The sequence below is a fragment of the Podarcis muralis genome, chromosome 11, assembly GCF_964188315.1.
Source record: "Podarcis muralis chromosome 11, rPodMur119.hap1.1, whole genome shotgun sequence".
NCBI lineage: Eukaryota > Metazoa > Chordata > Lepidosauria > Squamata > Lacertidae > Podarcis > Podarcis muralis.
In genome coordinates this window covers 56456735-56471218 of record NC_135665.1, presented here as the reverse complement: position 1 = coordinate 56471218, position 14484 = coordinate 56456735, and the positions used below count along the sequence as shown (strand labels likewise).

The window sequence follows — 14484 nt, the reverse complement described above, 5'->3', positions numbered from 1 at the left end:
AGTTAAATGCACGAGGTGGTCTTCATTCTGCCTCCTGATGCAGCAACTCTTCCGATCCAAGCCTCAAGCTCCGTCATTCCTAAGCATGCTTCTTTGAATAAAGTTTCCTACTCTTATTTTTAGTCTGAATAGCTTGGTATTCCCTTTACTGTAAGCCACCCAGAGAACTCTTTTGTGGGGTGGCATACAAATTCTGAAAATAAGTACCGTAAATAAAATCACTCCCGCAAACTAGGTTCTCATCTTCCATTAGAAGACTACTCAATAGTTCCTTCTGTTCTAAGAGTGGAAAAGTATTTAACATTGCATGCCACATTTTCCTCCCTTGACAATCAAGCTGGTTTTATTTATGTTTACTGTATGGTCTCTGCGCCATTATATGCTTGCATAGCCAGGACACTGTTATTTCCATTCTGGATGTTCTCCATGTTCTGATCAAATTTTGTCATGCAATTTTTCCCATGTTTCCCCCAAAATTTTGGCACCGGTCATGAAACATTAAAGAATGTGTAAAGCTCGTGTAGCATGAAATTAAATGTACTATTTAAATTGTTCTTTGGGGGTAGGCTCCTATGTATATTGCCTTCAGCATTTCAACAAATTGGAGAGGCAACTCAGAAATGCTGTTAGGGTTTTATCCCAACTAATGCCACCGCTACCTCACGCCTGACTTGACTACGAGATAGAAAAGTTCCAGAGGCAGGATGAGAAAATATATAACAAGCAACAAGGTTTGCTCAATCAATCTCTGCACCGCCGACTTCACCTTTCCTGAAACATGCACCCCAGGAGCTCCAGAAAAAAGAGAGGCAGTTAAACTTGACCTGGTAGCCTAAACCAAGTTCTAAATCTGCCTAACCACTTAAATCTAGCTGTGACTGCTGGTATTTTTCCACTAGTTCAATGAAGGAAAACATGATGCAGGGGCTACTGTAAAACAATGGCAGCTTTGTATCTTATTTCCCCCTCTTCTCACACTAGTCCACTTCACATGCTGCATGTCGTGTGTAGAAAGCAGGGCTGTACCCCTAGTCCCACCCTTTCCACATGTTTGCAGCCATTCGTGCTAAGGAGCAGCAATGCTTCAGCAGTTGCTCACATAACAGAGCAGGATGTTATTGGCACCAATAAGAGGGTGAATCCTCAGGGTGGGACAACTTCCGTTCCACTTGTGAAAGGGGCAGCTGTCTAATGTGATTCAACCACGTCATGTGGTGACAAATAGAGACTTCCCCTTCCTCTACAGGTGGCAGCCAAAACATGGGAGCAAGGAAAAGTATTCCTAGATCATAGTATCATAGAGTTGGAATAGACCACAAGGGCCATCGAGTCCAACCCCCTACCAAGCAGGAAACACCATCAGAGCACTCCTGACATATGGTTGTCAAGCCTCTGCTTAAAGACCTCCAAAGAAGGAGACTCCACCACACTCCTTGGCAGCAAATTCCACTGTCGAACAGCTCTTACTGTCAGGAAGTTCTTCCTAATGTTTAGGTGGAATCTTCTTTCTTGTAGTTTGGATCCATTGCTCCGTGTCCGCTTCTCTGGAGCAGCAGAAAACAACCTTTCTCCCTCCTCTATATGACATCCTTTTATATATTTGAACATGGCTATCATATCACCCCTTAACCTCCTCTTCTCCAGGCTAAACATGCCCAGCTCCCTTAGCCGTTCCTCATAAGGCATCCTTTCCAGGCCTTTGACCATTTTGGTTGCCCTCCTCTGGACACGTTCCGGTTTGTCAGTGACCTTCTTGAACTGTGGTGCCCAGAACTGGACACAGTACTCCAGGTGAGGTCTGACCAGAGCAGATTACAGTGGCACTATTACTTCCCTTGATCTAGATGCTATACTCCTATTGATGAGGCCCAGAATTGCATTGGCTTTTTTAGCTGCCGCGTCACACTGTTGGCTCATTGTGGGATATTGTGGGAGGAGAAGCATATATCCGGGGCTGCTGTTTTAAGAGTAGCTCCATATCTGTCAAAATGTCTGCATTCGTTCTACATCATGATAGGCAAACCCTGTTCAGGCAAACTTCTCTGCAATGATTCACCTTCCCATTCAGGAACTCCCTGGAGGTTTTCAGAGGTTTTCTGGGTACCCCCAAACACAATTTGTAAACCACTGCTTTTCTGCTGCATTGTACCAGTTCACACATGGTGATGGTGAGGCCTAACAGGCACTCCCTCCATGACCTGAGAATGAATTTGGGGATGTGTCACAGAATATTCTGCTATGCTAGGGGGCTCCACAGGTTACTAAAACATGTACATATCCTGTGTATGGAATATTTGCAAAGTAAAGCCATGCTCAGCTTATGGAAAATACAGCTTATACTTTTCTATTGTGAACCCATGTTGGATCTGCAATTTGTACCCCATGTATTATGGAGACATAAAGGGGGGTTGTTAGTAAAAAGTTACTGGTGATCCAGAACCAACCCCCCAAACCCCAATTTATTTCCTTCAACATGCATAGACCAGTCACACGGTGCATGCAGCATGCAGTAAATGGACAGCAGAGGTTAATAACCTGGAAGCATAAGATCTGAGAATGTGAGAACAAGTTAAAGACAGCAGCTCCTCTCCATTGTCACTGAGGCTCGAGAAGCAATGCTGCAGCGTAGAGCAGTGGGAGTGGGGAAAATAGAGTTTGTCCAAGACATATACATATCTCCGCAAGTGGCGGCAGGTGTAACTGCAAGACAAGGGTAAAGGGAGGGAAAAGGGGTGGGGAGGAAAAAGAAAGAGGAATTTTCCTTTAAGAAAGCTACATCCAAACAAGTCAGTGGCAGATGTCAAAGAGCAAAGCAGCAGTTAGAGAATAAAAATAAAGTTGCCAAGGCAGAGAGGGTGGGCAGTCTCTACAACAACCCAGGATGATTTCATTAGTGACGCAAAGGAGGTTGCCGGCTTTGGCAGGGAGGTTGTGTGTAAACACACCAATGTTTGTGGATTTACTTTTCGGGGAAAATTCAAACCACCTTTTCATGAGACTCGAAGACAAATGCTCTTGTGCCAAGATGTAATATAAAATGTTATGGGAACAGTCACACAGCTTGTGTGGTTTTACGCAAACTGCCATCTTCAACTAGAGGAACGAAAAGGCTGAGCTCATTGCTGAGTGAATGCTTTGAGGTTCTCACAACAGCTTTTAGAAACTTAGCAGTTAACAATAACCCAGTTTGCCACAACCGTTAGGGAGTTATGGGGCTGCTGAGTCCTAGAGTCCGTGAATCATCTTAGCATTGCCTTTTAAGTTCTAGAGTTTTGTTTTGTTTTCCAGTGTATATCCGCTTCTATCTTCCTGCTGCACAAACAGAAGCTTCTTGGGGGAAATCACTCAGACATTTGACTCTGTTGTAACTGATCTCTCTCTCACACACATACTCTTCCAGTTCCCAGGATTTGTCACACTGTAATACAACCAAGAAACAGAATCCAGAGAGGGCCTATTCAGATAAAGGAGGGCTGAATAGGAGGAGCACACAAGTTTCAATAGCCAGGTCATGTTCAGGGAGCAGCTTTAACTCCCAGCCCAGTAATGCCATTCATTTGTTATCCCAGCCCAGTTGTATTCATTTAATTTCATCCATGTAGAAAGGTGCCTTATAGGAAATCAGATCACTGGTTCATCTAGATCAGTATTGTCTACATCAGCCTTTGCCAATATGGTGTCTCTCCAGATGTTTTAGACTGTATCAGATGGGAGCTATAGTCCCAAACATTTGGGGTGATAAGGCTAGCAAAGGTAATCTATACTAACTGGGCAGTGTCACTCCCAGGTCTTTCAAAAAGAGTGAGTTCTAGTGCTTCCTGAAGATTCTGGGGATTGTACGTGGGACCTTCCGCATCCAGAACAAATGCTCTACCGATGAGTTACAGCCCTTCCGCCATAATAAGCAACTGGCTGCTAATTATGGAGAAAAGAAAAGCACTGCATTTGACCCTGTGTGACCAAGCGAATACTGGCCTCTCAGGATGAAAAATGCAGGGCTATGCCAACAAGGTCAGCTTGGTCTTCAATGGCTCCCATTAAGTTCCATGGGATACAGTTGAGAGGCAAGGACAGGAGGACCTGCTTCTCACATCAGGATCTGAGATAACCAGGGAGAAATTCAGCTCTTATTCCAAGTATAGTCCCGCACTTTTACCCATCTAGGAGAATGGTAGTCATTCATTCCTAGGGAGAAAAGCCAAGTGCTGTACTTGGGGTTGGGACATTGTTGTAGTGGAGCTGGTAATGAGGTTGGGGACAGGACTGGGATTCTCTGTCCCTTTTCTGTCAATTATTTTGACATTTTTGAGGCTATTTGATTTATTACTAGCTTTATTTATTGCGCTTTGTTGCATGTTTTTATCTTGTGAGCTGCCTCAAGAGGACTTTTACCCTTAAAGGAGGCATAAAAATAGTTCAGTAATAAGTAGCATCACATCACATAGGCAGAGCTATGGAAAATATTTGATTGCCCCAAACTTCGGTTTAGGCTCCCCATCCCCCTAGTTATATTTTGTGAGTTTGGAGATATAATCAGTGGAATGTTGAAGTTAGTCCCTAGGTTTAGCAATTTAAATGGAAATTGGTGTTTGGGTTAGGCAACACTTCTCCATACCCTCAGGAATCAAGGCCCGTATTGGGTCTTTTGCTCTACCCCCCTGGCTGCCCTCATGACATGTAGAAGCCAGCACTGGAGCCAGAAGAAGTCATATTTATCTTGGTGGGATTGCCCTGACTGCAAAACTTCTCTCTCTCTCTCCTTCTCTCACAAATAAAATATAGGCTGGGTTAATGTTTGATATATGTCTGGGCTTTCTGCAAGGCTTCTTAAAACAACCAATTATTTTGCTTCTTGAAAGAACATTATGTACTTAATACCTGCATTTTATTACTAAAACTTATGAAAAGGAAGTTATTAAAGTATAAAAGGAACTTTCCTAGAAGCATTTTCTTTTTCTTAACTCCCAAACCAACCAAGAGGATGCAGCAAGGAGACGTGTGCTACGCACAGCAGACTACAGGCTACACATTTTCCTCTTGCAAACAGTAAAATTAATTCCCAGCTCTATGGCAGTAAAGCATTGAAATGTTTGATATCACCATCTAAAAAGTTAGCATTTGGAATGTCTGGGTAACTGGAGCCTGGGAAATCAACAAGTGTGGTTTGGAGTTTTCCTATTGAAAACAGTTGTTCTTACTTAAGGATGAAACTCTGCCATTTTTGGAGATAATGAAACCAATAAAATATCTCTAGCGCCTTCTTAGTGTATAAAAATTTTCCAGGGTTATGTGCAGTATAAATCTGAAGAGTTATTAGAAAATAAAATATTATCATCTGTTCTATTAAACCAAAGCGGTACCAAAATTCTTTATGTTTTTGAACTACCACTCTATGAGATCAAAGATAAGATCCAAGAAATGCACAGCCAAACCAATATGAAAATAAATTCTCCAGAGAACAATTTTAAAATATTAGGACCACTATTTTCAGAGACTGAGTTAAGTGCAACCAGTCTGTCAGTCACACACCAGTTACTCAAGCACATGTATTCATGTAGTCTTAAAGGGATAAAGCCATACAGAGAGAACATGTTTGAGATCTACAGCACCTCTGTTAAGTAGGTACATTTGTTTGAAGTGTGGATTTCTATTCAGTTTATCCTTCTCTCACCTTTCATACTTGTTTAAATCTACAAGAAACAGCTGGGGGAATCCATGCATAGCTTTTCTGCTGAAGTGTCACCAATATGCTCAAATCTACCTCTTTCCACCTTGATTCCAAGGAGGCAGTGGAGGTACTCAACCAGTATCTGGGGTCAATACAGGAATGGACAAAGGCGAGCAAGCTGAAATTTAATCCAGACAATATGGATGTGCTGCAAGGTGGGAGTTCTGCTAATTAAGGATTGGTTGCATAGCCTATTCTGGATAGAGTTATATTTTCTTGAGGATCAGGTAAACAACTTAGTAGTGCTCCCTGGACCTAATGCTTTCCTAGAATACTCTGGGGTCCCCCCTCTCTTTTTTTGGTTACAAGCAGCTTCAGCTGGTTTACCTTTTCATGTGAAACTGCATACAGCACTGGTCACTGATGCCCTAGTGACATTCAGGTAGGATTCCAGCAGTTCTCTCTACATTGCGCTGTCTTTAGAGACAACGTGGCAACTGCAGGCAGCTGGAAGTGTAGCTTCCAGAATACTGACTGGAGCCCAGACCACATAACATACATCTTATAGAAGATTCATGGCTGCCTATTTAGTTCTTGGCTCAATTGATAAAGTGCTAGTGGTAACCTTCGAAGCTCTAAATGTCCAAGGACTGGGCTATGTCAGGAACTACATTATCACTAACCACCCTTTCCTGATTTTGCTATCAACTGCAGGTGTCCTACTCTATGACCCATCACCACTAGAGATTCAGCGGACCAATATATGGGATTGGGCTTCCTCAGTAATAGCACCCATACACCAGAATGCCCTCCCACTAAATTCAGCTGGTGTGCTCAAGGGCAATTTGTCGAGAGAGGTGTTTATATGATTTCCATGTGCTGTTTCTATTCTGATGCTGCTGCCTCACTATTTTAAGTGTACTTTCTGAAAAACCACTATTTATTGCTATGTGTTTTCCTTTGCAAGCCACTCAGGGCACAAGCAGAATACATGCTTAGCACAATAGCTAACAACACTGACAAGTAGACATTTCATCCTTGACATAATGTGGAATGATTCTTATTCCTTCATGGATATAACACTGATGTTCTGTGGTGTTCTTTTTAAGTTTTAGAGGATTATGTTTCAAATAACTGTCGTTAGCTGCCTTGGACAGCCCATTAGGAGTATAGGTGGGATATAAACATTTTAATAAATGAATAAATACTGGGAGGAAAAGCAAACTACTATTGTTAGAAGAGCTACTCAGACTCAAAATTTAAAAATTTTGAACTAAGGGTCCCTTCAAACATGATAATTTCTAATAGAGAAGGTTCTGTGAAGCCTAAAGAAAAAAGTGTCATTGTTTGAAATGTGGTGAGAAGTACATTTATCAGGCAGCTAAGACGAGGAGCAGTTGAGTAATCACTGTGCTTATTCTGAAAAGATTCAAGAAGATTGTTACAATTCTCACACAGAGAACTAAGTGGCAAAAACATACCTAAGTTGATTAGTGGAATACCACAACCCCTTCTCAGAGGGAAGGATGCCTGCCAAGTTCTTCTGACGCTCCCTAGGTAAAAGTAAAGGTACCCCTGACCGTTAGGTCCAGTCATAGATGACTCTAAGGTTGTGCACTCACCTCGCTCTATAGGCCAAGGGAGCCAGATTTAGTCTGCCGACAGCTTCTGGGTCATGTGGCCAGCATGACTAAGCCGCTTCTGGCGAACCAGAGCAACTCATGGAAACGCCGTTTACCTTCCTGCCAGAGCAGTACCTATTTATCTACTTGCACTTTGATGTGCGTTTGAACTGCTAGGTGGGCAGGAGCTGGGACTGAACAACAGGAGCTCACCCTGTCGTGGGGATTCGAACCGCTGACCTTCTGATCAGCAAGCCCTAGGCTCTGTGGTTTAGACCTCAGCGCCACCCGCTCCCTAGTCAAGAGTTTTATTTGACCAAGTAAGGGGACCATTATGACATGGCCAAGCAAGTCACTTGAAGTTCACAGACCACATTTCCTGCCAAGAGCATCAGTTGTGCTTTTCCACTTGAAACAGGCAAGCAACTTGGGTTAACCCTGGTGTGGAGAGGAGCTGCAGCACTGGCTCCTCTTGCACAGCCCCAGGCTTCTCACTTTACCAGGTGGTGTGAGAAATAGTAGTAATACTGCAGCTTCCAAACCACCAGAGTAAGAACTCCACTTAGTGTGTAAAAAAAGAAGTAAATGCAACCAGTGCAGTACTCTCCTTTTTGAACAATAGTGACCTCAGATAGCGCATGTCAGTAGTAGCAGGAAATTCAAGCTGCTCTCAAGTACTGAAGACAATGAGCTGATGAATCAGGTAGCCCCCGGTTCAAATCCTGTCACAAATTGTAAGCCACACTGTCTACCTAACCCCAGCTTCCCACACCTGCAATATTGAGTTGTTGTACAATTAAATGAATTCATGTGAAGAATTTGAAAGCTTGAAAGAAATGATTATTAATAAATCTCAAATACTTGTCTTTCAGTAGTTAGCATGCTGGGGAGAAAAAACATGAGGGTAGCATATATAGAACTGTACTCATAAAAAGTAAGGTTTTGATTTGCAAGTCTTCAGTACGTATATGCCATGTGTGTCAGATCACTGAAGTTCTCTTAAAACAACAGCCACAAAAACTCAGTCCCTACTAAGCCTGATCATAATATTTAGGTCATATTGTTTCAGCTGCATTGTAAGACCACCATCACACACACACACACACACACACACACACAATATTGTTTGCTATGCAAAACATTTTGGGTCCTAACCACTCCTCTTAAAAACGTAGTTGTCAGGTTGACATGTAACCCGACTTATGCCTTTGTAAAGTACCACAGTGAAAGTAGGGACTTTTAGAAGATACTTAATGTGCAGAATGCTTGCAAATTGCACACATATGTACAAAGGGTGGGTGATGATCAGATGTGGAGGTTTTCAATTTGCCCTGTATTGTGGTAACCCACATTTTGAGAGCAACCCATGGTGATGTTTAAAAAGGAGCAGGAATAAAAAAAGTCCTATAGTTGGCAGTGATGGGGCAAGTTCTTCACCATGCAACCAGTTCCTTGAGGCCAAGCACAACATTTTTCAGACCGGAGGCAGTGGGGGTGGGGAAAGAGAGAGCATATGGCTTGTAGAAAAGCATGATAGGGAATATAAAGAAGTTTGTAAGATTAAGGACATGTGGATTGAAGAGAGACTAACATTTGTGCCAAGCTATGGCCTGGCCACTGGAATCCTTGCCCAGGGCTGTCTACATTGGAAACTACAAATGTAATGGTTACCATTATTCATTTTAAAAATTTATTTCTACCTCATCATTTAGGGCTAGCTCTCACAATGTGTTCAGAGTTTTATCTTCCTGCGTGTAGGTTAACAAAACCTATCTGAGCTCTGCCCTATACGCTCTATTGTTTTGCGTCCCATGATGCAAATGCGGTAGAGGCACATGGTAGATCAAATGCAAGAATGCACAAGCCCCCAGGGTATCAGCATCTCCAGTTAGAACAGCCTCAGGGTTAATAAAGACACAAGCTTTGGATTTGCTTTGGCCAGTCAGAGAGCCACTATGAGAGATCAACAAACAGCCTGACTCAGCACGAGACAGCTTTGTAGATTCATTACTAAGAGCGAAATTGTTAATCTCACCCTTCTTCCAAGGAACTTACGGAAATGTAGATGGAATTATTCCATTTTATATTAACAATAAAAGAAGGCGGGTTAGGCAGGGAGCAGGCTACATTGTTACCCACAGAGCCTCAGGGCAGAGTGAGGCTTTGAATTTTGGTCTCCTCAATGAAAATCTATCACCATTCCCACACTGTCTCTCCCTCTATGTAGATTTTAAGAGTCCCTAATTTTGTTATTACCTGGTTTCTCAAGTCCCCCCTTTGTCACAAAATGCCAACAGAAAAATGATTTCAGAATGGTATACAGTACTGCAACTTCTTTGCATGAAACACTAGGATCCTTAATTGGCCAGCTGGCAAAACAGAAGTTTGCAATCCTTATCAGGTGTGATATAAATAACTTATCTTGTGCAGTAGCAATGGCAGCAACAGGAATACTGGCCCAGAGATATACTTTATCCCAGCAACATGTGGTTAGCTTAGACTATGACACCCATAATTCTCCATTTCTGCTCAGAGATACCTAATTGGTACAAAATTTATTGGACTCCCATTTTCAGTCATTTCCTACGGAGATAACTCTCAGGCCTCCAAATCACTTTGCTTTTCCTTTAGAAAGTAAGCATCCTGCCTATATTAGTGTTTTGTCCATCTGACATACACCATAAATTACCTGGCAAGGGCAAAGTTATTTTTGTGGCCCTTTACACTGCTTAATGTACTTGGTGCTGAATGATGGTTAGATATAAGTAGAACTGTTCTACAGCACAAAAAATTATGGCATGGCTAGTTATACAAAGTTTTGGGGTTGTTGTTTTTGCTGCTGCTACAAAATGCAACTTGATTCAGCTAATGTGCAACTACTTTGATTCAGTTAACATGCAGATACTATAATTCCACAGACGAATCCTTTGAGTATTTAGAAGGTGAAACCAAGCCAGTATTGTAGCATGAAATGAGGTTATTGCTTTTATGAAGCACAGAGTTCTGGCACACAACCGTCTTTTTTAAAAACCAGGGCGTACAACTGCTGATAACTGAAGGTTTGTTCTGCCAAAGACTTAGGGAGAAAATATAACAACATTGGCACTTACTTAACATCTGGGTAAGAGAATTCCAAAGAACTCGTGCTAAAAGCTTGGGCTGAACTCACAGTGGGCTTCATTGCAGGGGCATGTGACACCATCACCATATCTTCATTCACAGGTCTAAATGAATGGGGCTGAGATGTAGGGGGCTTCTCTGTTACTCTGGTTCAGAACAGTATAGGACTTTTATACACCAGCTGTAGAAACTTGAATCTAGCCCAGTAGCAAATTGGCAACCAGCACAGTGCTTTTAATGGGAGTGTCACATATTGTTTATAAGTAGCCCCAAAGAGCAACCATGCAGCAAAGTTTTGCATTAGCTGCAGCTTCCCCATCAAATTCAAGGGCACCCCCATGTAAAGCACATTACAATAACCAAGTCTAAAAGTTACCAACGTGTAGAAAACTGTTACCAACCCTCATACCTACGGGACCGCCTCTCCTGGTATGTCCCACAGAGAAATTTACGGTCTGCAAATAAAAACATCCTAAAGATCCCAGGCCTCAGAGAGGTTAGGCTGGCCTCAACTAGAGCCAGGGCCTTCTCGGCCGCGGCTCCAATCTGGTGGAACGCTCTGTCACAAGAGACTAGGGCCCTGCAGGACCTGACATCCTTCCGCAGGGCCTGCAAGACAGAGCTGTTCCACCAGGCCTTTGGTCAGGGCGCAGCCTGACCCCCTCCTCTGGCAATCGGCAATCGGCAATCTGCACAGAATTTTGCTTGATGGTTGCCATTAATTTGATTTTAATTTGATTTAATTAATTTTATAATGAATGTTTTTAGAATGTCGGACTATTTTGATTGTTGTTAGCCGCCCTGAGCCCAGCTTCGGCTGGGGAGGGCGGGATATAAATAAAAATTATTATTATTATATTATTATCTCTGTCTAGGAATGGTCATAGCTGGCATATCAGCTGAAACAGCCACAACCACTCCTAGAGGCTGAAGTCCCCTGAACCTTTAGGGACAATGCTGCATAAAGCAGTATCTTCAAGGTATGCTCCTGTTCTTTCAGATGCGAGTGCAATCCGATCCAGAATCTACTCAGAACTGGAGAACTACTCACAGAGACTGTCTTGATGGGATTCAGCTGCTGTTTATTGGCACTCATCTAGACCATTACTCAGTCTAGGCACTGGTTCAGGACTTGCACAGCATCTCCTGACTCAATGTTACAGAGAAACAGAGCTGTGTGTCATCCGCATACTTGATGACACCATGCTCCAAATTTCCTAATGACTAGTCCCCACAGCCTTGTATTGATGTTGAATAGCACTGCATACAATATAGTACTCTAAAGCAGTGTTTCCCAACCTTGTGCCTCCAGCTGTTTTTGGACTACAATTCCCATCATCCCTTGCCACTGGTCTTGCTAGTCAGGGATGATGGGAGTTGTAGTTCAAAAACAGCTGGAGGCACAAGGTTGGGAAACACTGCTCTAAAGCACCCCATGGAACATATCTCAGGAGGCTGGAAGGCAATCACCCAATGTTACTTTCTACAATCAGCCCCGTAGATAAGAGCAGAACCACTGTGATACAGTGCTCCCAATTCACAGAGCTGATCTAGCAGGACAAAGGCTTCTGAGAGATCAAGGAGAACAAACAGGGTCACATTCCTCCTGTTTCTTTCCTAATAAGGATGCTCCGCCAGAGCAGAATCAGACCCGCAACTAAGCCTGAGCCTGGATAGAAATAGGTCCAGAAAACCAGTCTCATCCAATAGTGCCAGCAATTGTGGCACCATCATCTTCTCTATCACCTTCCCCCAAAGGGGGCATTGGCAACTTGGTGACAGTTGTCAAGAACCTCTGTGTGCAGGTTGGGTCCTTTAGTACATGCCATTATTTGCATGGTTTCCTAGATGTACTCAACATGCAGGTGAGTGGGTGCATCCTGCATGTTCACCCCAGCTTCTATTTAAATAATACTTTGCTTTTTGAAGAGAAAAAATATATATGTGCCCCTCCCCAATCCTCTGGCTCAGGATGGGTTTTTCGAGTCTTCTATTATCCACATGGGACACAGGTGGCGCTGTGGATTAAACCACAGAGCCTAGGACTTGCCGATCAGAAGGTCGGTGGTTCGAATCCCTGTGACAGGGTGAGCTCCCGTTGCTCGGTCCCAGCTCCTGCCAACCTAGCAGTTCAAAAGCACGTCAAAGTGCAAGTAGATAAATAGGAACCGCTCCGGCGGGAAGGTAAACAGCGTTTCCGTGTGCTGCTCTGGTTCGCCAGAAGCGGCTTAGTCATGCTGGCCACATGACCTGGAAGCTGTCTGTGGACAAACGCCAGCTCCCTCACCCCATAGAGCGAGATGAGCGCCGCAACCCCAGAGTCAGTCACGACTGGACCTAATGGTCAGGGGTCCCTTTACCTTTACCTTTTATCATCTATATGCTTATGTGGTCCTAAAAACACATTTTTCTTTAGTTACTATCACTCTGAGCATAGCAGGGTGCTTGAAGGAAGCACAGAGTAATTTAAGGAAGTTGCCTAAATAAAATTTTGCTTCAATGCAGGCAAGGGCTTCTGAACTTAAATACGACTATTATCCAGTTTGCATGTTTCTGATGCCCACAATTAATAGACACAAATACATAGTCCCATTTGAAAATATGACGGCATTACTTAGCAAAAAAAGGCTAACCATTCATTCTTTGCTGAATGACCAAACTCACATGCATTATCTGAAAATCCCAGACAAATAGTATTGATATTTCAAAAATCAAACAAACATAGGTGATGTTAACAATCTCCTAAGTATCATTGCCATCATTCACTTGTGTATGTCCAAATAGTGGAAAAACAGATCTCTTTTCAGGCATTCATCAGATTAATTTGAGATTATCAATACTCTTACGTGAATGCTGACATTGCAGCCTGAATGTCCAAAATTTGACTAATATTATATGCACTCACTAGAGAGTAAACATCAATGAATTCAATAGGACTTACAAGTAGAGAAGCACAGAATTGCACTGTCACTGTAACATATTAAACAAATGACTACAGGTGCAAAAACCTATGCTTTTCTGAACCCGAATTCCTTAAACATCACCAAATTTAAAGATAAATTCAGATATTAGAGAGCATTGGAATGCTATTATTTAACCTGGCATACACAAATCTAAATAGTGTTTGTGGCTTGAACTGGACAGCACACAAATTAAATTTTAGATGAAAGAATTTATACTTATAGGTTACAAAAACCTATGTGCAGAATATTCCGTAAGAACAATTGGTCCAATCTTCTATCCATGGAAGATTGCCAATGTTAAATGCTACAGATATTAAAGAAAAAGGAAGGAAGTGAGAAATGAAAAACATCTTATCTATTAACCCTATTAAAATAAAATTTGAGTCTTGGCTTTACAAAAAAGGAGGTGATTATACGGGATCAAACCTATATCTCCAGAAAAAGCAAGTGTCATAGAAAGGAAGGCCAAAGAAGATTTATAGATTACGTCCAGACAAAGAACTGCTGAACCATGTTAAGGAAATGTAAAAAGAGAGCTGAGGGGAAGTTATTTTTACAGTATCAACAGGCAAGAACAAAGCACATAAAAAAATTAATCGCCCAGATGTACCAGTTATTTGGAGGGCAAGTAGCCAGAGCAGCTTAGGAAATAATATTATCAAAATTTAGTATTATTTTTATCCTTTGGCTAGACACATGTTTGGTAATACAGAAACACTACAGTGGAATTAAAGGACTTGCTTTCTACAGTTGTTTGTACTAAGACTAACAGTGACCTCTGCAAATCAACAATCTGTGCAAATTGATCAGACACTGGTATTTGCTGTGGCTGATCATTCTGCAAAGGGCCCACTGTTCATCTGGCAATTCTGCATTTCAAGGTCTCATCTACTTTCCAACACATCTTCTGGCTGTGTACAAGCACTCATTTCTGTAGACTGGTAAAAGGAGTAGCTTTCTCCCTTATGGCACCATTTAGAAAGCAAATGTTTCTACATAGCTACAGAAACCTGGAAGAGGAGGAGAGACAACTTCACTGTAGAGAATACAGCTTGTTCAGAGTGGACCAAACCACAATAACGGCTCTCCAGTATCGCTTTAAACCTCTGAA

At 42.3% G+C, this 14484-nt stretch overlaps 1 protein-coding gene across 5 annotated transcripts in view; it reads right to left on the bottom strand.

Annotated features, from left to right (window-relative positions):
* Positions 1-14484, bottom strand: part of DYM (dymeclin) — a 169547-nt gene that overhangs the window by 74463 nt on the left and 80600 nt on the right. For 3 of the 5 annotated variants that reach the window (XM_077936498.1, XM_077936496.1, XM_077936497.1), the window contains one exon: positions 2536-2700. The exons of the other annotated variants lie outside the window; for them this stretch is intronic. In XM_077936498.1, coding sequence (XP_077792624.1) covers positions 2536-2700 — 165 coding nt within the window. The remainder of the gene's footprint in view (positions 1-2535; positions 2701-14484) is intronic. 5 annotated transcript variants of the gene reach the window in all.